General features: G+C 42.1%; 2 protein-coding genes across 2 annotated transcripts; both read left to right on the forward strand.

Moving 5' to 3' along the window:
• Positions 1 to 644: 644 nt before the first annotated feature.
• On the forward strand, positions 645 to 15,006 carry LOC134112313 (NXPE family member 3-like). The gene is made up of 7 exons (XM_062560410.1): positions 645 to 841; positions 3,018 to 3,155; positions 3,807 to 4,244; positions 9,753 to 10,048; positions 11,669 to 11,736; positions 11,866 to 12,069; positions 12,152 to 15,006. Exons 2-7 carry the CDS (start codon positions 3,054 to 3,056, stop codon positions 12,703 to 12,705), a joined length of 1,662 nt encoding a protein of 553 aa, XP_062416394.1. The 5' UTR covers positions 645 to 841; positions 3,018 to 3,053; the 3' UTR covers positions 12,706 to 15,006.
• Positions 15,007 to 23,283: 8,277 nt separating this feature from the next.
• kcnc2 (potassium voltage-gated channel, Shaw-related subfamily, member 2) lies at positions 23,284 to 24,221 on the forward strand. Its single transcript, XM_062558370.1, is given in 2 exon segments — positions 23,284 to 23,916; positions 23,918 to 24,221. Coding segments are annotated over 2 exon segments (618 nt in total). The 5' UTR covers positions 23,284 to 23,602.
• The last annotated feature ends 1,438 nt before the right edge of the window (positions 24,222 to 25,659 follow it).

Genomic DNA, 25,659 nt, shown 5'->3' on the forward strand with positions numbered 1-25,659 from the left:
AATTCAGAGCTTCAGAGTTTCTTTAAAGCTGAAGTTCTGCTTCCGATGTAGAGTCTCGATGACGGTCTCCTCATGTCCTTTAATAAAACATCGTTAGTTTTATTGCACAATGATGGACAATAAACCAGCTGCCCTCTGCGGATACAGACAATACGTTAAAGTTACATTCAAACATGAAGTTATGAATCTAAACTCTGTCCTCAAACACGTTACCGGTGAACAACATCAGTCTCTGACACCACATTAAAACTTATGAAGACTCGTTATAGTACAGTTAAATCTCATGTATAACCGCTACGGAGACGTGAAAACCGGCGGAGCATTTCCGAGAAGACTCGCCGAAAACAGGCTGCTCTCTGCGGGCTGAGATGAGCTGACCGCACGGTGCTGGAGGGTCTGACGGTCCGTTAACTACATGCATGTAGTTAACGGACCGTCATCTCCATCCACGGATTGTTACGAAGGCTGAATGTTTACAAACATTTGCTTTAACAACAAAAGTTACTTCAACAACTAACTCCAGGTCATACAATTACATTACGTTACTTAAATAAAGTAGTATTTAAAAACGTCGACATAAAGTTGTGTTTATTTCCCTCTGTCGTTGCTGCCTGTTGCTGAGGTGAAATGCATTCTGGGATACTTGGCTCTCACAAGAACAGACGAGCCTGCTCCGATGCATGCCCGTTAAAATGGGCGGGGCGAGTCACATCCGTTATTTTGACCGGTCTCGGCCAGATAATCTTTAGAATTGGAACAGTATCCTGGCTGTGACTGATGATTCACGAGTTCAAAAGTCCACACAAGAACGCATATTGAGAAAGGACCCAAGACAGGCACGGTAGGCAACGGGGAATCATCGTGGTCGGGGCGGAAGACTGGGTAATTACCGGAATGAGGGGCGAGACGGGGCAGTCCAAGACAGAGTGCTGGATGGTATGGAATAAATGAGGAGAATAATCTGGCAGTGTTTGAGTGAGTGACTAGAGTTTAAGTGAGTAGGGGACACAGTTGAGTGTGATTGTGCTGACGAGGTGACCGTGAGCAGCAAGTGTACAGAATGAACTGTTTAGGCGGAGTGAGAGGTGGAAAGGACAAGGAAGGATCGACAGCACTCTGACAAGTTAGGTGTATTGCTCAAGGACACTTCAACGCAGGACATGGAGCAGCTCAATATCAAATCGGCACCCCAGCATTTACCCTACACAGTCTCTATTTCATGCACAGCGGTCACTCCAACTTTGCAATTTAAAGTATATAGGGATGATATTGTTTGTCATTGTCTTCTACCAATCAGACATTTAGTTTGACATGTTGGTCCTCATAAGCACTGTGTAATAACCAGATGTATTCACATTCATTACTCACGTAGAAGTATAAATAGTAGGGTTTAAAAGTATCAACTCAAGCTTTTTGCTTAATGTGTAACCTCATGAGGTTACACATTAAGCAAAAAGATTATTATTGGAAGGTGCCCTTCAGATCATGCCATCGGCCGTTGGGATGATTAAAACATAGCGATATTCAGAGAGGCATGGCAACGCTAAAACAATAGGGACGTATCATATGCCTTAGAGAATAAAACAAGGACACATTTACTGCGGTCAACTCAGCCGACACTTGCATTTTAGTGCAAGTTTATTCTGACATTTACGGTATTGAGCAAGTAACCGGAAAAAAGTCTATTTAAATAGTAAATTCCGGACAATGATAGATAGTGTGTATGTACAGGACCTCTCACTACTCGTGTAATAATACCCAGTGAGCATGTTTTGGTTTAAAAGACGTTGAATCAACGTCTATGCCCAACGTTGAAAAGACGTTGCAAAATAGTTTAAAAGGGAAAGTTGTTTCAACGTCTATTCGTAGACGTTGAAATGACGTCTATGTTTAGACCCGTTTTCAACGTGATTTTTAATATCGGTGGTAAACGCACAAATGTGGACGTCATTTCTTTTTACACCTATAAAATAATGCTATAGCACAAAGTAGAGGACGACATTTTACCGTATTAAAAATCACGTTGATATGTGGTCTAAATATAGACGTCTTTTCAACGTCTACGAATAGGCGTTGAAACAACTTTCACTTTTAAACCATTTTGCAACTGTCAGGCTGTGGTTCGGAGTGCAGGCGGAACAGGAAGTAGGACCCAGGCGCAGCATTCGTACAGAATGTGTTCTTTATTAAACACAACGGGACAGCAACGTCTTTTCAACGTTGGGCATAGACGTTTATTCAACGTCTTTTCAACCAAAAAATGTTCACTGGGACAGCACATCTCCGTACGCAGACTTTAGTTCAGACAGGAATTGTCGGAACTGCCTGTGTTTAAGTCTGGTGAAGTTTATGCACGATACCACAACCTTCATGACAGAATCCCACTTCAACACTTTGCAGCACAGCGCTTGCTGGTGAATTAGGCAGTGTACCTGTAGCGGGGCGGTGAGACCCCGTTCTTCCATCTCACGGTTCATGCGTCCTATTAAACCCTGAGACGCGCCCACCATACTAGGGGCCCCGTCAGTCGTGATGCTGGCAAGCTTTGCCCAGTCCAGATCCAACTGTTGCATGGTTTGACATACTTTGTCGAAAATATCATCCCCAGTCAGGCTTTGCAGGGCTGCCAGCTCCTCGCACATCTCAAAGTTTGCGGGAACTCCACGAATAAAAATAAGAAGCTCCGCGATGTCCTGCACGTCCGTGCTCTCATCCAGTGCTAATGAAAAAAAGTTCTAATTACTTTATCGAATACATATCCCCACAATCATGGTTGTGTTTTGTTGTACACTAAATGCATTTTATCTATAGTTAATTTATGAACCTGGTTGTCAATTTATTTTTTAATATCCTACAGTAGTTTGTGTTTAAAAATAATTCAAGTGTCTAAAATGCACGCTAAAGTGACCCATTCATTTATAAGATTTAGTATTATAAACAATCACGATTAATGAATTAAAAAATGTTAGTACGTTATCTTTTATTTTTAATTCATCTTTCTTCATACATTGTTTCAGAGTAAATGCTTTGCTAAAAGGTGAAGACTTGCCACCATGAGGACCATATTTTTTAGAACACTGAAATTCGGCATCATGTTCCTCTATGTGATGGTCTTTGCCTTGATCTTGTTTCGACTTCCAATGGACATTCTGCAAGTAAGAACTATTTTTGAAGGGAGCACCTTGTTTCAATTATTTAATATTAGTCAGGTTTCATGACGGTTTTAAAATGTGTTAAAATGTTCTTCATTGGAAATAAATTGAATTTGATTTGTATTTTCCCTCAATCCTGCACCTTGACTTGCTGACAGCAGCAGCTCCTGCAGTGATGAAACTAGCACTATTCTATAACTGACAAGCATAGCCACAGGAGGACTCAAGAGCACAACTCTTGAGACTAAGTCACAGGTTCTATTCATGAATTAAGTCAATGACAGGCAAGGTCCGGTACACACACATAGTTCAAGGCAGAGGCTTAAGAGCCAAAATCCAGTAGTACAGTATCCATGTAGCAAACTTTATCAGTTGACCACTTACTAGGCTTGGGAAATGATGAAACCATCACGCTTCAGTGAAACAAAAGAGAAGACTTTTGGTTGTATATCTTTCTGAATATCCTAGAAAATATATCATTACAATCTTGGCTTGTACAAAAGAGAAAGCAAAACCTGTCCAAAAATCATCCCATGGTTCAATTATTACGAAATATTTATTTGAAATTTTGCCTTTTTAATTTATATGGCTCATTTTTCATCAAGTGTTTGATGTATTTTGACACCTTCACTCTTGACACCCTGTCCGTTTCAGCTTGAAGTCTACCGCTCAATCATCATGCCGAGAGTCTCCCCTCATCATATCGTTAATCACAGATTCTGCACCTTCCAGCCACGGTCCCCCCAGGACGCCTTGGACGAACGCCACATCCTAGACTCCATTGCTTGGCCTGAAACTCCACTTTTACCATCTCCTGTTTCCTTCGAGCAGACCACTGATCCAGCCCACAGCACCTTCACCATCCTCCCAGGGAGGAAAGGGGGGCAGTGGCATGTAGGGGACGAGCTGGAGGTTATGATACAAACCTTTGACTTCCAAGGTCGTCCCAAGAAGTCTGGGGGGGACTTCCTGACCGCCCGTCTGCACAACCGGAAGCTTGAAGCAGGTGTGGCTGGTCAAGTTGTGGATCATCTGAATGGGAGCTACTCTGCTGTATTCTCTTTGCTCTGGGAAGGAGACGCAGACGTTGAGGTGATGCACTATTACGTTAAAGCAGTGGTCCTCACACAACAAAATCATGACAAATACAATTTAGAGAGAGAGAGACTATTTCTGAAATAGTTTTTTTCTCCGTAAAAAGCAAGTCTCCTGAAGAAGTGTGTTGTTTCTTAATATTTCTTCCTAAATGGTGTAGTTTTGAACTTTGTATCAAGGAATGCTCCCTTTTAACTGGCTTGAGAGTAAAAATGATGAAGAATTTATTAACTAACAGAAGCAATACAAGTCATAAATGGTTTGGATAGTATAATATATCATCAAATGCTGCTGTCATATGTGATTGGCTGCACATTCAAGCCCAGCTCCTCCCTCCTTAATTCCTTTCCGATCAAAAGCATTCCATGAATCTCTTTCCCCTGGTTTTATCTGATGGCCAAATCTGAAATCCCTCACTGACCAATCACTATTCGCTTAATATTACAATACATTCAATGATCACACCTTTGACTTAAAGCTTCTTAATGTAAACATAAGATTGCCTGCATAATATTGATATCATCTAATAGCTAGTACACTTAAATAACATCATCACAGTTCATTACATTTTCACCATTGTCTAACTCAGTTTATATGGTCCCAAAATTGAAATAGTCGCCTCGCAGGGCTGTCCTACATCCTTTTGCTCATAAAAGGCTAATAGCAGAAAAAATGTTCAAAAAACCCTCTTAGGTAGAAAATGTGGAAGAAATCCATTAAGGCTTAAGTGTTCTTCCCCTAGGCTTTGGCAGACTTGGTGATGGTACCCCCGCAAGATACTGAGGGAGGTGCTGTATGAGGTGAGGGCAGGGCTGGACTGGTAATCTGGCATACCGGGCAAATTCCCGGCAGGGAGACGCACTTGGGGACCGGTCGATAGGCCTATACAATTTTTTATTTATTTTTACTTTCGACCGGCCCATAAAGCAGGGACAGCGGCCCATTGGTTTATTTTCCATACTGACACTGGGCTGGCCCAATCATCTCTTAGCAGGCTCCACCCCTCCCTCTCCGTGTGTCAGTCAGATGCAGTGGCTCAGAGCCAGAAAGAAATCTGTGGATTAGGATGGAGAAACAAAAACGTAAAAGCAAGGGGGGTGCGGAGAAATTGCGGGCCAACAATAAATAGATCTAGAGGTTGATGTCTCAACATGTTCAAAAATAAACAACATGTTTAGTGCTGTAGCTTCAGTTTTCAAAACTACTACAGTACCTGACGACATGTTGCAGAAACAGCAGGTGAACATAGCACATGGAGGAGAAGAGGTGACTAGCCATAGCGATAGCGGTGCTTGCGGCTCGCAGGCAGCAGAGGAGAAGGTGCAGCAGGTGTCTGAGTCTGACAGTGAAGTCAAGGAGGGACAGAGTGAGCAGGAGAGTGTCATTGAAACGTTAAGCAAGCAGGTAGCTACATGAACAGGGAGGGAGTGTTAATCAGGGCGGGTGCATGAGGATAGTGTGTGTGGGCCTGGCTGGGCCACAACAAAGATGATGACGATTTAACAGTTACCTAAATTAATGAATATTATAATAAGGCAACAAACCTAATTGTTGTCGGTTGTTGCTATTATAAAGTCTGAGTGTCATTGGTCAAATTGTCACTTAAAAGTGACTGCAATGGCCACTCAGTTAGCTAAAGTAAAATAACACAGCATGAGCTATTTTGCACTGTTTTTGTAGCTAGCAGAGTTGAGAGTTCACTTATTCAATTGCAACTTGGGATATTCTAATGTAAACATTTAAAACTCATAACGGCCGTCGACGGCCCTTCTCTAGAACATTTTTTAAATTATGCCATTTGATTATTTTAATTATTACTCGCCCACAACGAGTTACACGTTAGAAGAGGTAGCTAACGTATGTTATTTGGGGGTTAAAAACCCGCTTTGCATTTTGAAAGCTGTATATTCAACTAACTAGATATGTTTCTTCTGAATTTCCAATATCAAAATGCAATATTACGGCAAGTGAATACTATAAATTTTATATATATATTATCAGGACGTTTTGTGTGAGTAATTTGTTTGTATAGGTTTTTATGGGAAGTATCTCAACAATTAGAGGTAAATGTTGTTTGGTGTCATATTAAAGAGGGGTTTGTGCTCTTTAAAGGGATAGTTCACCCAAAAATGAAAATTGTGTCATCATTTACTCACCCCCAAGTTGTTTCAAACTTGAATGAATTTCTTTATTTTGCTAAACAAAAGGAAAGCTATTTTGAAGAATGTCGGTAATCAGACAGTTGATGGACCCCATTGACTAACATAGTATTTCTCTTACTATGGGTTTTTGTATGGGCTGTATGGGTTTTTGGGAACGGAACAGTAGATATGCATATCTACAGGGACTGCAAGGATAGTGTACTGGTTGGTGGTTGTGTCCGACCGATTGTGGTGGGCCGGTCTGAGCAAAAATGCCAGGGCCCATTTTTTGTCCCAGTCCAGCCCTGGGTGAGGGGGGTCCCTTCTTAGCACCATCCATTCTGTGTTCGGGTTCTCTGCAGGAAGTTGTAGTTGTTTCAGGTGGGGGTTGGCCTTCACCAGGCCGACGCCTTGTCACTAATCCTATTTGTGGTATTCATGGACAGGATATTGAGGTGTATTGGGGGGGGGGTTACAGTTCAAGGTGCTGCAGATGTCCTTGTAGGTTTTTCCAGATGATGTGTTTCTGTGTGGCATCTTTAGTCTGTGACCTCCTGAATTGAAACGGTTCGTAGCAGAGTGTAAAACGATCGGGATAAGGATCAGCACCTCTAATTCTGTGGCCATGGTTCTCGACAGGAAACCGTTCGAGAGTGAGGGGAAGATGGAGTGTGAGTTTGGCCTGAAAATCGGAGTAGCAATACCGCGACATCTCGATTTACCTGTTCAATCTTCGTTTTTACCCTCACCTATGGTCGCGAGGGATCTTTCATGCCCGAAAGAACTAGGTCGTAGGTAGAAGCGGCGAAAATGGGTTTTCTCAAGAAGGTGGCTTCCGTTTGTCTTAGAGATCGGGTGAGAAGCTAAGTTATCCCTGAGGAGTTTGAAGTACAGCTTTCACTTTTACTTAGAAAGGAGCCAGTTTAGATGTCTGATAATAAAGACCCCTGGAAAGACCCAGGACTAGGTGGAAAGATTACATCTGCATTGGAATCCCCAGTCAGAGTTGGTAGATGTGGCATGGAAAAGGGAAGTTTGGAGTACTGTGCTGGCTGAAAAGACTCCTCCTATTGCGTTTCCATTCTACTCCACAAAGATAATTGGAGTGGAACAGGCAATGCGTGCCGGAAAGGTGAACATCTCCAGCGATGGCACTCAAGGCAGACCACGTCCAGTCATTGTGACTGAATCTGTGCCCTTCACAGTACTCCTCTGTCTACTGGCGAGCTCTGTCTTTTGCCGGGCAGGAAGCGGCGAAGTGGCCCGCCACACTGCAGTAAAGGCACAGTCTGTTCGAGAGGCGGCGTTGTCTCTCCTCCGGCCGGAGGCGAATGCCACCCAGCTTCATGGGCTCAGGTTCGGGAGCAAAAGGGGGAAATAACTCTCGAGGTGTCGGGGCAGCAGTGCGGGCTCGTCGCCGCTGTTGAAAGCACCGATCGAGGCGGATTGCCAGCTCGATCAGCGTGTCGAGGTCGGCCGGTGACCCACGAGCGTAAATCTCCTCCTTGAGTTTTATGTTCAACCCCTCTAAAAAACGTTCCATTCGCTGGTAGTGGAAAGAGTTCGGAACTCTATAGCGAAGTCGGCAACAGACCTCTTTCCCTGACGAATGGTGGTCAAGAGACGCGATGCCTCGCGTCCAAAGACTGACTGGTCAAATACTTTTATCATCTCCTCCTTGAAGAGGAGGAAGCGTCCGCAGCAGGGACCTCCAGCCTCCCAAACTGAGGTTCCCCATTCACGGGCGCGCCCGGTTAGTAGGGAAATCACATAGGCAATGCGGGCTTGGTCTTCAGCATAGGTCCGCGGTTGCAGAGAGAAGGCCACCTCACACTGCGTCAGGAATGCCCTGCATTCCGCCGGCTCCCCAGCGTAACACGGGGGGTTATTGATGCGAGGCTCAGGAGGCGACGAGTGAGAGAGTGAAAATGGAGACTCGGAATGGGTCTGGGTCAGGCGCATAGACAGGTCGTTCACCTGAGCGGCCAGACTCTCAACGGCCTGCCTGTCTGCCGACAATTCTTCTTGGTGTCGACCCAGCATCGCAGTGGCAATGGATTCCTCCCTTGCTGGATCCATAGCGTGTGGTCGGATTGTTCTGTCATGTACTGGTACGTATCGGGCGGAAAGGATCCACACGCAGAGGGAAGTCACAGAAATGAGGGTTTTAATATTCAACTGAAACAACGAGCCGAGCTCGATGGCAAAACATAGAACAAAAATGTATTCTCTAGGAGACCAGCTAAGCAAAAGGCAAAACACAAAGTAATCCTCCGGACGGGGAAGTCTCCTCCTTGAAGAGGGAAGCTCGACAGGAGCCCACGAGATGCAGCCCCCGCGGCACAACGCTGGAGACCGGACGAGCAGGACTAGGCTGTGCGTAAAAGACAGAGGGGTCTTGAGGGTGCTGGACAGGGCAAGAACTCGACTCACAATAACAATCCGACAAGACACAAAGGGAACACATGCAAGATATAGACAGGGTGATTAGACATGACGAGAAACAGGTGTAACAGCAAACGGGGCGGGCACTGATTGAAATGAGCGGCAGGTGGATGGGAAGACTATGTGAGAAGTGGGTGTGTGCGCTAAGGTGAGACTAATGGGTAAATGAGTGTGTCAGTGAATGTATATGGCAGAGGGGAAGAGAGAGAGAGAGACCCGGATCCTGACACAAAAGACATAATAAACACAAACGAAATGTATTGTCTTGTCATCAGCACAAAATATCCAAACCAAACATCACACAAATAATAATCTGAGATAATGAAGAATAAAACAATTCGACACATACAAACAATGCTATCAAAAAGAATAGAATGCAGGCAGACTCAACTGGATAGAGAAAAAACAACTACTACGAAAGGCAGTTCTGAGCCGTATTGTTGACTCACTTAGACATAGATTTAACATTTGTAACAAAACACTCCCCACCTGGCGTTAACACACGCCACCCAATAAATCCTAGACAGTTCGCTTCACTGGGCCTCTGGGGGGAGAAGAAGCACTATCTCTGAAACAGGCCTAAGATAGAGTTTAGTCACTCCTGTTTGTGTGACCTTGATCTCGACCTTTCGTACCTTCCCGTCTTTACTAGTGGTAAGGATGTATATTGTTGTAATGTGTAGCTCTGCAAAAAAATATATTTTCTCAATGATTGATCACAAAGTCTTCCCTCTCTATCTTACTGTTGGTATGCCTGTTAACGTTCACTTTTTGTACTGTCAATATTCAGCTTGTAATTGTAATGCTCCAAGTCCATTTGTAACAGACTATACCTTTTAATTTCATTCAAAAGCGTTGTTTAATTTCTAGCTATGAATTGTAAATTTCAATTGAGTACTCTGGTTCTCTTTCCAATTAGGTGACTTTGGTTCATCCTGGTGAAGCTGTCACAATACTGAACAGGCTAAACAGAGAACAGCCTGACAGGAGTTACTACAAGAGCCTCTACCGCTCAGGCTCTCTCTCTGAAACCACCATCTGTAACGTCTGCCTGCGGCCAACCCAACAGCCTGTGTGTAACCACACTGACCTCCGTACCGGCGAGCCTTGGTTCTGCTACAAGCCAAAGAACCTGAGCTGTGATACCAGGATCAACCACTTCAAGTTAGCATTCGAGCATAACCTAACAGCCAAGGAGGAGAAGCTCTTTAAGAGGTGAGTGAACAGAGAATCATGAGAGGCTTAGAGCTTTGTGACCCCAGGGAGTTAACATTGACCCTATAGTAATTTAAGATTTAAAAATAATACAAACACTACTTTACTCTACATTTCCACATTTGGAAGTTTTACTATCCGGGTTTGTTCTGTGTACATTTTGTTAGCTTGCGCCTCTTTCCACAGCAAATCTTGCATTCTGATGCAGCCAACTGCATAATACATTTGGTGCTCATTCATGGCTGCATACTGAAAGATCTTATATCGTTCTTGTAACACGCTCTGAACATCTCCCACTTTCTACTCTCTCGGCACTCCTTAGCAGCTCACTTCCGTTGCTCTGAACAGTATGTTTGGTCAATGGCACTATGGGTATTTTGTTGAGTGTTTGTTGAGACGCAGAGTGGAGCGAGTGGGCGGTGATGTGAGGCTTGACCGTGTTCTGGATGTAGACAGGACCTGGGCTCTGTTCCTCGAACGTGTCTAAACCGGGTTATATCGGATCATTTTCAGGATAAGATGATAGATCAGGCTTTTTGGTTCCACGAAGCAAGTTTGCCAAAATCACCACAGCAACAAATCCAAAAACAACATATAATCTGATTGTTTAAAGTGGTCAGACAATTAAAATGAGCCTACACATTTTCCAACACTTAGAAAAACTTAAATGATGCCTTTTGATTATTTTAATTATTACTCGTCCACAACGAGTTACACGTTCCAATACTTTGCCGGGCTTGTATTTTCTATAGCCCAAAATCACAAATTTGCCTCAGGTTTTACAGTCTGTACACATGCAACATCCTCTGTCCTAAAACCCTAAATTTTGGCCCTCCTCAGAAGTCATCTGCGTTCACGATGTCCTGCTTGTCACCGGAGGAAAAAAATAGGCTCTTCCTTTAAGTTTATTTGGTGTTGTACTGTTAAATAATCCTGGTTTTGGTGATCAGCTCTTCCACCTTCTGAAGTAAGGCGTGCACGTGCAATTATCCTGATGACTAACAAGATTGTTTGAGCATTGATCCACCTTTGAGGTACCAAAAATTGCCCAATATCAATTATCTTGTTAATTTGAGCTGGCTTATTTGATGACTTAGTTGAACCACGTACGAGGTATAGGGCCCTGATCTGGAGAGACAGCGAGATCCTCTTTGTGGCAGTGGCAAGAAACAACAAGTCTGTGACTTGCCACAGACCTGCCATTGCTTGCCAATGCCACAAGAAGGATGTTGGCCCTGCTGCTCATCTGTTGGCTGCACGTTACCCAAGTACCAATGTTTTGAAACGAATGCAGGCAGCCACTGGACGGGCGTAGGTTACTAAGGTGAGAACCTGGTACGGAGACAAGGGAACGAAAGAGGAAAGTGAAGGGGATGAAGACGAAGTGGATGGAAATGTAGTCACAGAATGTAATCACACAATAAAATAAAATAAAAAGAGTATATAAAAATCTTGATAAAAGCAGCATAACTCATGTAATGTTGAATCACCTCTGAGGCTTTTGTTATAGTGGTTGTTTTTTCTAGATTTAACTATAATTAAATTACTTCAAATGCTTTACTTTTATTTGAGTTGTCGTACTAAGTTTTCAGACATGTTTTTTTTTCCCCGCTTCTTTAGTGGTGTTAACCTGAAAGTCTCCATTCAGGCTACAGGACCTTCTAACCTTGCTGTGTTGCCAGAAGATGGTATAATTTTAAAGTTTTTTAGTTATATCTAATCTCTCGGGTATAAGGATAGTCTATTAAAGCTTCAATCTTTATACCTTAGTTTTGTTTTTTAATGGGATAAACCAAGCCTTATTATGTTCCTCTCAGGTCAGCTGAAGGTGAAGAGCAGCTCTGTGACATCTCTACCATCTGGTTATTACTACCAGGGTGTGTGGCGAGCACTGGGAGGCCCCACAGTATCTCAATTTAACACATCTGCCATCACGCAGTGTCTGAAAGGCAAAGCAGTTCACATGTATGGAGACTCCACAGTGAGGCAGTGGTTTGAATTTCTCAACGCAGCTCTACCAGGTAGCTGATTCAAAGCGTTTTCAGGGATTGTTTGATTTTGTTTTGACTGCAGTTTAATATTTTACCCATGTCAAACTTTCAGGTCTTAAGGAATTTGACTTACACACCCAGAGACACGTTGGACCTTTTATGTCCTTGGACAATGAAAACAACATCTTGGTGAGGTACCGCTGCCACGGTCCACCTATTTATTGGCCCCCTACCCCAACCAGAGAGCTTCGTTACATTGCTAATGAGCTAGATGACTTGAACGCAGGCCCCAACACTGTGGTAGTCCTCAGCATCTGGGCTCACTTTACCACTTGCCCAATGGATTTCTACATCAGGAGGCTACAGAGCATCCGTAGGGCGGTGGTGCAGCTGCTGGACACAAATCCCGGCACACTGGTCATCATCCGGACTGCAAACTCCAGAGCTTTGACCCTTCAACTTTCCCTAATCAACAGCGACTGGCTTTCACTGCAGTTTGATAAGGTGCTCAAAGCCATGTTCAAAGGACTGAAAGTTCATCTGATCGATGCCTGGGAAATGACCCTGGCCCACCACCTGCCGCATGACCTTCACCCACCACCTCCCATTATTAAGAATATGGTAAACTCTCTGTTGTCCTATGTATGTCCTCAAAAGCACGGTTAGATGTTTGTGTTTTGGGGGTGCAGACTGTGTATTTGAGCACATTATATAGTTATCTCAGAATTTCCAGTGTTTATTTTTATTCCTTATCAATAAATGCTCAGACCACATCACAAATCGCCCTAAAAGGCCTTTACAATCTCCACACATACAACATTGATTGTCCCGCGACCCTCGCTTAGGAACAATCGGTTGCATGTTATGATGATCTAGAAAAGATTCAGGCAGGCATCATCTTCTACAAATGGTATTAATTGAATGAAATATGTTGGGGGAGGTTAGCTAGGACAAATAGCATCACATGTCATGTCGGTTGCTGTCTGGAAATGTTAGTAACAAGCTTCTTCCTCACTTACTCCACTGAACCGTGGACGCCCACATGACTCCAGCCGGTCCTCTGGTCAGCCCTTCTCATCTGGACAGGAGTGAGCGATTCACTTTTGTCGTCATGGTCACCCTGGATGTAGTGCAGGAATAGAAAGTAGTTAAACTCTGCACTCCCTCTTGTACAGAACATTTGAGCATTGCTTTTTAGTGGTCAAAGTGCAGGCCTGGACACAATATCCGGCTCTTCCTCATTTGTTGCTCCCTGTGTGGATGTTGAAGCATTTCTTGTAGTCGTTTTCGGGATTTCCGATCCCTCTGACTTGGTTGATGAGAAGAATCCGACACGTCAAAAAAGTTAACATTTATTTATTTATTTAGAAGAGGAAAAGAATACATGCAATTCCCGCAGATATACCTGAAGACCCTAAGCACGCACAGTTTGTCAGCTGTCAGACTGTGACCTCTTTTATATTATCCCCACACCTTAAGAACTGGTCTAAACTGGCTCGTTTTAGGCGGTCATCACACAAGTTTTTTGTACTTCTCCATTCTTCCTTATTAGGTGCAATGTAAAGGTGACTTATCCATTCGGCCTTAGTAGGTGTGCTATAACGGTTACTTGCCCATTCTGCCTTTTTAGGTGCGATATGATGCAAACGGTAGCGTTAGTGGTTTGTCACGCTGTCGCCTCTGCCCTGACATCCTCACACTTATCACACTTCTCCATTCCCCAGTCCGCATGTTTACCAGATATGGTCATACGAAGCTCAGCATTTTTTCCTACGTTGCCACAATTTTGTTTTTCTAAAAAAATAATATAAAAGACACACAAACAGGAACATACATCTCACATCCTCCAGACTAAGAAATGCCAGTAAATTTATGTTATCATTTTCACTTTTCTGTCTGGGACATTTAGCTAAACCTGCATGTAGAAAAACATCAGTTATTTAGTTAGTGATATTTTAAGGAAAAGGTGCATATGCGGTAAGTTTACACAATAACATATATTACATCACATCACATGTTCTCCAAAATAACCACATGGAAACATATGTCTCAGCACCTGAAACTAAGCTGACTTTAGTTTACTGTACAAGAACATTTACTTCATCACTTTCATCCAGGCTTGGAAATATTAATGCCCAGGTGCATTTGAACGAATATCTGAGGATCAATGAATCGGACAATGTTTGTCTTTTTTTTGCAAGGCACCATTGGGTTTTCCCAGTTTTTGAGACAAATTTGGAAATATTGATGCATTTAAGCAAAAATGAAGAGAACATTTCATTCCTGTTGCAACATGCGTTGACCCATTACACATTGGTCCTTCAGTCGTTCTCCATGATTTGCTGGCTAAAATTGAACATTCCATTTCTAAATATTTAACATTTAACATTCGGTGCAGTTTTTGTACTTGATGAGCGCTTATGGATGTAAGGAACACTTTTGGCATGACATGAAAAGATTTCCTACCTGCAAAGGTAAGGATCCACCATCTGACTCTTGTAATTGTCAAATATGTAAACATAGTGTAATGCTAAAAGAGTGATACATGTCTGAATTGAAGTAATGTGCAAAAAGCAGGGTGATTAAAAAGTTTCCATTTGCAGCTGTGTATGAAGAAAAGAGGGCAGTCAAACATACTTTCACACAAATGCTCGGACAAAGGAACACCATCTTAACCGTGGTTCTTATCTCAACTTTCTCAAAGTTTGCAATTTTTCATACCTGCCACTAAGGATGGCCTTCATGTGTTTGTATAAAAGCTCAGTGTTTTTAACTGCTCGGAGAGGCCATCTCCACAGAGCACTGTAATACGTGCTTGTGTATTTGACCTCCTGCTTGCAAGCAATAAATGGACTTTTACAACTTTGATCATTCATCAAGACCCTGTTTTTCCTATTAGACAAACTTTGAAACAAATCATTCTCTTCTCCCGGACTAGTTTTATTGAAATATTCCACAACACTCTGCTAAGCAGGGGCTCCACAGCAAGGGGTCATCTTGAAGCCTTACACCAGGTAACACTAGTTAAGTTCTGTCTCCGAAGGGTTTACCTTTTCAGGTGCTACAGGTACTATCATCAAGTTAAACAGCAGAAGTCAATTTAGAAAGGTCATCTAAAAGCTGCTGACCTAAGTGAAACGTCACCATCCTGTTGCCATAGCGTTTACATACGCACACAAACGCTATGCATGAAGTGTTTAAACGTAAAATATGTGTTTCCATAAATCTCACATTTGTCTTTCCTGATGCTAAATTAACATGTGTTGATTTTATTTGCCACTAATATATGATATTAGCCCGTGGTCACTCAAGTTTATTCTCTGAATTATATTAAGTATCCAAATATATGCACCCATGCTCATAGCAAGTCGATCACCATCTGCTGCACTTTAATTTATTTTACAAAAACGTGTGTCGTAATGTGTTCTGGCCATCATGTCCTCAGAGTGTCACCTGCAGTACTACAAGACGGCCTTTGTTGTTCTTCTAAATCGCCAACACTTATCCCCAATGGAGCAGGACAACCCTGTGCAGGGTTCAACTGTAGAATGAACTCAACTGTTGACTTTGTTGGAAGTATGACAGAATTGTTTTCAGTTGTGTTGCTCCTCATCAGTCAGTGGGATGGATCTAGGAAAAGGAGGGGAAGGAAAGTCACTAGTCATCTAGAGGATGCCATGCAAATTAATGTGATCTGATAAACAATGTCTTCACCCACGCACCAAACATTTAAAAAAATGACCAGATAAACTCATGAATCATGAAATATATATAATAAATCTTACTGCTATATAATCTGAGACCACCTCTTGTTTCGCACCATTATTATCTCAGACATTTCCAGAGTCAGAAAAACCAAAAGGCATTGGTGGATGAGGAACTTGGTTATGGTTCTCATTGTGTAAAAATTATTACAAGTAGGCGGGTGAAGTTGAATGACACCGGACACATTATATTTAGGGGTCTTTATTTCTCGACTACTCTCTGAGTAGAGAGCAGTGTTAGAGATTTGGTGATGATCAATTTTATGACTAGAAATTAACCGTATACATTTTCTCTCTGTAACGTTTCACAAGTGATTGTATTTTCTGTACACAAATAACTGCAGTGGTAACCCTCAGAAAACATTTACCGCTCCACAGGACAGTCACATGCAAAGAATGAACTTCACTTCCTGTTTCCCTCACCTTTCGCTAGCCGTCTCAGGAGTACAGCGCCCTTTTGTGGCTTCAGTGGTGCACATCATTTTCCCACTGGGCTACACAAGCTTAAGTGCTGAATTTAATTCTGCTCAGTGTGCAGTGGGATAATATATCAACTATTTGGTACCCAAAGTTGAGTATTAGTTTCTCTTGATTGCTAAGACACATTTCTGGACAGCTGCTCTCCTTTTCTCTAAACTGTGAACACAAAACCAAATTTTCAAGCTACATTCACAAAACCTCACTCTTCTTGCAAAACCAAACTTTCACCTCAAAACAGTTCATTCTGTGCTCAAAACTAAACTATGTTGTCAAATCATGCCCTGAGTCAATCAAAATTAAAAACACTACTGAACAGTCACTAAACACTACGTAGAAAAAAAATCGAAAACACAATGCTCCGAACATGAAGCTTTAGAAATAAATGTTTATTGTTCACTGTAGGCTAATTGCATGTTTCAAAACAAAAATAACCATTTAGCACAAAAAGAGAAAAACATTGTGCAATTACATGTAGCACCTGTAAAAACAAACAAATCTTATGTGTTTGCCACTTGTGTACAGTAAGCCCAAGTACAAAAATATACAAATGAGTGCATTACTCAGCCACACCATCATGTCTCCATAGTGGGTCAGGCCACAGGACATCATCAACATCACAGGCCACATTTTGTCTGGCCAGGCAACGGGGGGAAAAAAACCCTGGCATGCCGTATCCAGGCTTGGCTATGTCTTTGTCACCACAGGAAAAACCCATGGCTTTCAGGAGATTTACCCTGGTGTAAGGTTGGCGTTCATATACCTTCCACCGCCATGAGGAGAAGAATTCCTCAATGGGGTTTAGGAAAGGGGAGTACGGTGAAAGGCAAAGATTGATAAAACTGTGGTTCATATTGAACCATTCTCTAACCAGGAGTGCTCTGTGAAAACTCTCATTGTCCCAAACAACAACATAGATGGGATGCTCATCCTGCTGCCCTAGCAGAGCATCTCGCATGTGAATGAGGAAAATGAGGAGCTGGTGATGGCCAATCATATACCAGCCTCTCCTTCTGGTGAGATTTAACCCAGCTCCATCCATGTAGATGTATTCATGGGGTCTTTCCATTGCATCCAGTTGAAAAACCCTCTGTAGAAATAGATAGTTTTGTAAGTGATACGGAAAAAGTGATTTAGGCCACTACAGTAAATCACTACATAGAGTAATCAACACCGAATGTGTCAGGACATATGCCAACCTGTACATATTGGAATCTTTGCTCTTTGACTCTGTCAGAGATGCGATCAAAGGGAACTCCGCATAGCTGCTTCATGCGCAGTCTGTCTGCTCTCAAGGACACGATCCACGAACAGTAGAGAAGCTGACACTTGATACCCTCAAAATGTACATGGTCCTCAATGATCTTCTGCTGAATTTCACTCAGTTTAATGTCATTGTTCTCACGGACCATATAAACAACTCGGGTCTCTTGGTGTGGGGAGAACATTCCTGTCCTCCCACCCCCATGTGGCAGTCTTTCAATTCTACAAAAAGAGAACATGGAGTTACAAAAATTATACATGGAATACTAGGCCTGCAAACAGTCAGACCCTCCATTACAATACTACAGTACATTGGTACAGTGATGTACTGAAACATATTTACTTAAAGTATGTCATACAATAATTGCTGTCACCATTTACATACTGTACTACAAAAAAAGCGAATGACCTGTCCTCTTCTCTAAATCTTCGGATTATGGTGGACACAGTGAATCTACTGATGTTTGGATGTACCCTTTGTCCAGCCTCCCTCATACTCATACCATGGACTAGATGGACAATCACAGTAGCTCTGATTTCATCAGATATTACTGTTCTTTGTCTTCGCTGACCACCTCAACCTCCTCTCACACAAACAGATTTCATTCCATTGTAGGGCCTCACAAACCAGTGCTCTCTGAACTGGCTTACTGTATATGTTCCCTCACATCATTAGCAACAAGTGTGATCAATTTTGCGTTGTTGTGTTCAAGTGGTGACACCTGTGCTTTAATTGTGTTTGACTTTTGTCACCTGTGCTCACCATTATGCAGAACGGGTGCATCACAATGAAAATGTGTTGGCAAGTTGTGTGTAAACAGTGCTGATGGTTTTGCAAAAAAAAGTGATTGATTCAATCAGTGGGTTCAGGCAACTGAGCAGTTGGTTCAGACAATAGGGTTTAGTGTTTTAGCAATTGAGAAAAACTGCAAGCAGAATCATTACATCCAGATATTTAATTTTCTCAAAGGAAATTTGTTTTGGAAAAAGTGTCTACTGTTAAATACAAAAATATAGAGCCTACATTCAACACATCCACAGACTGGTGCCAGCCAACAGATACATTTGACACTGCTCATCTTAAAACACAACTTTAGTGTGTAGGAATGTTAAAAAATACATAATAATAATCAGCGTTGTGGGGATTAGCTCTGGCTAGCTTGCCATTTAGGGCTTTAATGGACAGGGGGACCAAGGAGTTCTTAAAGAAGTTGAGTCTGCCTGAGGGAAGAACCTGAAATTCAAGGTGGAGGACATGGATGGGTCTGACACACACCGCTGTATTATTATATATACAGTAGTGTTGATTATCAGTATTGATTCATTACTGTAAAAATGGAACGAAACATTATGACTTCTAAGGATCGACCCAAGGGGAAGCAAGTACATTGAAAAAAGTAGCGGCCCAAGGACAGACCCTTGAGGAACTCCGCACAACAGAGGAGCCGAAGAGGACACAGCTTCATTGATCTGAACTGAAAAACTTCTGCCTTCCAAATAGGACCTAATCCATGCTAAGGCCAACCCCTTAATGCCCACATAATTTTCCAGCCGAGACAATAAAATTTGATGGTCCACTGTATCAAACGCAGCCGTAAGATCCAATAGCAGCAGAGCAACAGTATCACCACTGTCTGAAGCCAAAGGAATATCGTTAAAAACCCTCAGCAGAGCTGTCTCAGTGCTGTGGGCTGACTTAAACCCAGACTGGAAAATTTCAGTTATACAATTTTCATTTATAAAGTTGCTAATCTGCAAATAAACAACTTTCTCCATAATTTTGGAAAGCAATGGGAGCTTAGAGATAGGCCGATAATTAGAGAGTTCAAGTCGGTCCAAGCCAGGTTTCTTTAACAAAGGTTGGACAACTGCGTGTTTAAAACTCATAGGTACAACTCCAGTAATCAAGCTGACATTAACAATATCTAGTATGCAAGGAGCCACTGTAGGAAAAACCTCTTTAAAAAGACAAGGGGGAATCACATCATTTGGGGAGCCAGTAATCTTCATTTGACCAATAGTCTTTTCTAAAAAAGGCAAGTTAACAGGCTCAAACTGGTTCAAAACAGCAGAACCGGTTACAAAAATGCCAGGGTCATACAAAGGTGGACCAATAAGGGCCCTAATGCTCTCCACCTTGTAGATAAAAAAAATTAAGAAACTCCTCGCACAATTTTGATGTGTTCTCAAAGTACTGTAGTTGTGGGACTTTAAGAACAGTTTTGATGGTATTTAAAGAACCCTAGGATTATGACCATTAGAAGAAATAATGTTAGAAAAATGCTTAGTCTTTTCAGCTTTTACAATTTTTTGATAAGAATACCAACTAATAATGGAATTGGGTGAGCAGGGGTTTGCGAGACAGAATATTTGTTATTCAAACTAAGAAGTTAGAAATTGATAAGCCTCATCAAACATTACAGTAAGAATTCCCTCCATGGGGGGTTTGTTTTGAAATGATTGGATTGGGAAAGAGAGAAAACTGGAAAGAGGGAGGGAGGAAGAGGGTAAGGAAGGGAGCGATGTTTGTTGACAGAAAGCATAGCTGCGTAATGTGACGCCAAGTCAGATTCCATGTATGTCTGACATATGATCGCAATAAACGTATCCTGATTCCTGATTTCTGAACTAATCAGCTGTTGTGGTTCAGCTGTGTGAGGCTGAGTGCAGCGCACGTGTGAACGTTTCCATGGCAACGGAGCACCTGGGAGGAGGAGGGGTGGAAGAAAGGAGGTTGTGAAATGTCCTCCGTAAGACCTGAATAACTTCAGGTCCTGTCAGACTGCACTAATCAGCTAATACGGAACAGCTATGGCAGAGAGACGGCGATTTACACAGAATCCACACCTCAAACAAATGTCCCCTGGAGCAAAACTATAAAGGATATCCAAGAAATAATGTGATTTAGAGAGACACAAGACTTTAACGCACACATCAGTGTAGTTTACATGTATCTCCATGTTTTAATTAATTTGTTTAATTTAAATGCTCTATTAGCAGTTTACAAAACATGTACATTCTGGGGTTTTTTGTGTTTTAATATGTTGGCAGATTTGTATTGGAGCTTATGGGGCTTGGGACAGACTTTGTCTCACTCTCGGGCTCCTCAGGACAAAAGTAAATAACTGTGGGATTCCATACCCATATGAGTCTGACCAGCACAAGCATGACATTGTTTTGATCCAAAAATGAAGCCTGAAAAAAAGCCTGAATATTGTGGTCGTGAGGGCAAAGGTGCCATTTTTTTTTACTGGATTCTGACTCTGCTTTCACTCTAAATTTCCGAAAAATTCCAAAACTGCCCTCTAGCTCTCTAAAATAGAAACACATCTAAAACTCAGAAGAGGACTGAAAAACTAATGAAACATAATTAGTGAATATGTAAAAAGTACAATAGATATCATCAAGCTGTTTCTTTTATAAAATAGTTTAGACTTTTACATTTTAACGTTTAAATGGTGTCACTAGCTGAAATATTGGAAGCGCTAAAAAAGTTGAAGAAGTCTTGAGAGGATTTGAAAATGAACTCCGATGGAAACCATTTAAAAAAGTTTATGATTTTAATCAATATAAATTCAATCATTAGAGCTAAAAAGCTGAAAAGTCATAGCACCCCTCTCATGAAGGAGTCGAACATTTTAATATTTTATTGGTCTTAATAGCTGAAGAAGTGAAGCAGTTAAAGGCGGAAGAAATAGAATAAGAATAAGAATAAAGATTTGAAGAACAATACCTGGAATGCATTCCAACAATAACAGTTTAACCAGATCAAAAATTAATAAAGCACTATACAGAGGGTGGTTTATGGCCTGACCTTGTACTATTTAGTAATAAATTAGGCAAAACAGACAGATGAAATTATAATAGTGCAGATATATAAACAAACTATCTTGGGTTGTTAAACTGGTGCAAATATTCAGTGCATATTGACCTTTACCAATAGGTGGCAGCAGCGCGCTAAAACTGGTGTCTACATCCAAGCCAGCTCCTGCCGGAAGTGGATTAATCGAGTTCGCCGCAGGAGAAAAACATATGCACTGTTGTCCTGAAGGGAGTGTTTTGCATGTTTTACAGGTGATAAACTTCAATGAATAAATATATGTGGATCAAGAAAAATCCAACTTTGAGGGTGTTACATGTACATGTAACATCATTTTCCCAAGAGCCTATTATATGAAGGTAAATTAATGTCAAAATCCAACGGCGCAAATCAGGTCTATGCAGGCTGGAAATCAAACATTCTGAAGCAAAAGTCTGTCTCACAAGAGCAAAAGTCATGCAAGCTCTTTGCTCGCTCAAGAAAATTGAATAAACATTTTTGCACTGTTCAGAATTTTTATTTTATATTTTATAATATGGGGGATCTTATAATGTCCCTATATCCTCAAAGGGGCCCTGCAGAAGATGTTTGGGAACCACTAGTTTAACTGAATAAGAAAGTGTCTGCTGCACTTGCCCATTTTGTCTCATTGTATTTCAACAGAAACCCTGATTTATGTCTAGACAAGCTGTCCATCATGCCACCCAGCAGGACTATTTTAACACTAGCCCCAGTTTATCCTCTCAACACTACTTGTAAACTACAGCAGTGTGCAAATGACACATTTTCACAATGGTCATAAAACAAAAATAACGAGAGGTATTGTTTCAAAATGTTGAAACAGTCTTCAGGATAAGGCTCCATGTGATTTGTCATATATTTAACCTATTAGCCCTACAGGCTAATGGCTTTTTTGACTTTCTGATTTCCTTGGCTAATTAAGGCCAAATTAGTTGAGTTTAAAATGCTGAATAGTCATTATAATTTGGACCAAAAAACACTTTGACCTTCTGCGATCAAACACAACAGCCATAAATCCACCGAGCTCATTAGTTTTCAATAGAGCGCCACCCAGAGTACAAAAAAGAAAATATATATTGGCTCCTTTAACGAGTACAACCATCATTTTTGGAATATTTCTATTAATCAAAGTGTACTCAGGTATTTCAGAACACATATATTAAATTGGAGGAACTTGAAATTTTGTGTTCTTTTAGATTGAAAACATCCATTAACAGCAATTTTGACAAACTTAGGATACCACTTTGAGCAAACTTCTTATGACGAATTGACACAACACATTATCCATTAGTTGAGTATGCTCAAAAAAGCTTTGCAGCTGGTTGCCTAACTATTTTAAGTTCTCAGCTTTTTTTAAGAGTCAAGGAGTCTCACTAGTAACAAAAAGAAATGTGTTGCAAAAGAACGCTGTGTCTCCTTCTTTACCTGTACGTAGTGCACCTCAGGGGTACACGCTGGTAACTGAAGCTAATTTTATTTTATTAAAGTCAAGGGAGTACTGTATTTGATGCTGTCAGGGATTAAAGGGATTTATATACACATGTTTCTGGTGCTCAAACACAAGGCAGTGCTATTCCCTCATTGTGTGATGCTTGGAATCAAACTTCCTCTTAAAAACGGTTTATAATCTGTATCTGTTCGGACTAGAATCAACATTGTTCTGACAGCACACAAAATTAGTTTGCTCATTGGTTTTTGAGGATGAATTAAGATAAGTTTGTTTTTCGAAACAAGACGGTGAAGTCAGCCGTCTCATTTCCCCCGAAGCTAGGCAAAGAAAAAACAGCGCAAATGTGTCTAACGGGATATTCGTATCCCTAGTGTCGCGTTACATCCCTTTGAGTAACGAGCACGGCGCTGACGAGCGGCTGTGCGTCTTGGAGAGGGCTGAGACGCCAGAGACGCGCAACTGCAGCGGCGCAGTCTGGTCGGAGATCCCGTCCAGCACTCAACGGCTGTCCGAACGGTTTTTGCGACAACACGCGACCAACTCCAATCTACACACAAGTCCTTCACTCGCAAACGATGGATCCCTCCTCCCCTCCCCAAATAGCCATGTTGGAGGAGTGAAATGGGAGATGATGCGCACCTTGGCCAAAATCCCGGAGCTTTTTTGAACAGCTCTGTGGGTGTGTGAGCGCGTCGGGCTCGCCGTTACCTCAGGACTGCACTCGCCAACTTGACCCGCTTTTCATCAAGTCATGTCTGATACAGAGCGATGGGCAAGTTTGACGACAACGAGAGGATAATCCTCAACGTCGGGGGCACCAGGCACGAAACCTACAAAACCACCTTGAAGACCTTGCCTGGGACGCGCCTGGCCCTACTTGCCTCCGACTCGGACATAGACTCCGTGCTGGATCAACTGCAACAAGTCCCCGGCTTCATCGAGTACAACGCCGGGACCAACGAGTACTTTTTCGATCGCCACCCGGGCGTCTTCTCCTACGTGCTCAACTACTACCGCACCGGGAAACTGCATTGCCCGGCGGATGTGTGCGGACCCCTATTCGAGGAGGAGCTCTCCTTCTGGCATCGATGAGACGGATGTGGAGCCATGCTGCTGGATGACTTACAGGCAGCACCGGGACGCGGAGGAGGCTCTGGACGTGTTCGAGCTCAACGTGGACAACGGGGAGGATGACGAAGAGATAGGGAAGAGGCTCGGCATCGAGGACGTGGCCTCCGACGGTAATGTCAGCCTGTGGAGGAAATGGCAACCGGTGATCTGGAATCTATTCGAGGATCCCTACTCCTCCAGAGCGGCGCGGGTAAGGGCGCACGGCTGCGCCTGGGGCTCTCCAAACATGCACAGTAACCCCCTTCCTTACACATAGCTCCCCACCATGTATACATTCACAGCAAAGCGCTTTAGTTTAACCTACAATTTCCCAGAAATGGTAATATATATATATATATAATTTAAGTTGGTCAAAAGTGTCAGAACCCATAAAACAAGGTGTTAACAACGTCAGGTTGGATGTTGACAGCTTGTTGTGCGTGCCTGTGCCAAAAAAAAGTCTACAGCCCAAATTTGTTGCACTCTGATGCTGTTTATTTTAGTGAAACATCCTATGTCCGAGGTTACTCTGGTATACGGCTCTATAGAAATGTCACTTCGACAGTCACAGTGTGATCAGAAATGCTCGATTCCTATCAACGCATAAGAAATGTCTGGGGCAAAAATGTGTGCTGCGTCTCATGCCAGGATTAAAAGAAATGTTGGTTTATATACCACATGTGGCCTATTCTGAGTTAGCTTTTCATCATTGATTTTTTTCGAATACTTGGGCAACATACCAATGTTCAAGCTGAAATGTTGTAGGGAGAATTAGTGTACTCGGAAAACAACAGTTGCAAATAGAGATATAGTGATGTAACGTCTACCTGAAGTCACACTGTGTGTGTTGTAATCAGAGTTTCTCCCCGCTATAATGACACAGATGGGCTGGCTGCACATTCTTCATACCACCATCCAAAAGACAGTAGAATTAGCAACGTCTTTCTCCCTCTTTATTATGTTCAGGTAGCTTTTTAAACAAGATTCAACTTTAAAAATTCTGATTTCATCTTGATCCAGAAAAAAACAAAAAATGGATAAAGACCCCACAAACTGAAATGTAGAGTTATCCTGGATGATGGTCAGTGATGTGTTCGGCTCGATTCGATCAATACGTAGTTGTTTCGTCCTTTTCTGAATTCCAAAGTCTTTGTGCCATCTAGCTGTTAAACTAAAAAAAAGGCATTTGTTTTGGAGAATAATGTATCACAATTTACCTTGCACCGCAGCAATCAGGGTTACACATTCCGGGTGGATGAAGGCAGGGATTTGTCTTTATTTGTGAAATAAATACAGGATGTGTGCTTTTTAATTAGAAGATACTTGCAGAGTGTAATATTTGAACTCTATTACCTAGATATTATCCCTAAAGCAAAATTTGATCTCCTCCAACTCTTATAGCAAATTTCACTGGTATTGTCTTGTAAACATATTTTGAACTAGTGGGGATGTAAATATTCATAACAAGTTCACTGACAGAAGGAAGCGGTTGGAGCCGAGTGCTTATGTTTACATAAATCTGTTTCAATGCAGATGTAGCAGCCACCCAGCAGTCACATTCAGAAATTAAGTAACGCCACAGTTCCCTGCCACCAAAGCACATAAACAGCAGCATCTGTTGGGGTGCTCTATTTTGCGCCCTGATGTCATGTAGAGAGTAGTGTTGAATTATACTCCATGGAAATGGAAGGTGGAATTTCAGTCCTGTGATCCCA

Source organism: Pungitius pungitius, chromosome 2 (assembly GCF_949316345.1).
Source record: "Pungitius pungitius chromosome 2, fPunPun2.1, whole genome shotgun sequence".
Taxonomy (NCBI): domain Eukaryota; kingdom Metazoa; phylum Chordata; class Actinopteri; order Perciformes; family Gasterosteidae; genus Pungitius; species Pungitius pungitius.

Coding starts and splice junctions, on each gene's coding strand:
- LOC134112313 (XM_062560410.1), top strand. CDS start 3,054: ATGAGGACCATATTTTTTAGAACACTGAAATTCGGCATCATGTTCCTC. Junction 10,049..11,668: donor GAGGAGAAGCTCTTTAAGAG/GTGAGTGAACAG, acceptor CCGCTTCTTTAG/TGGTGTTAACCTGAAAGTCT. Junction 11,737..11,865: donor TGCTGTGTTGCCAGAAGATG/GTATAATTTTAA, acceptor TGTTCCTCTCAG/GTCAGCTGAAGGTGAAGAGC.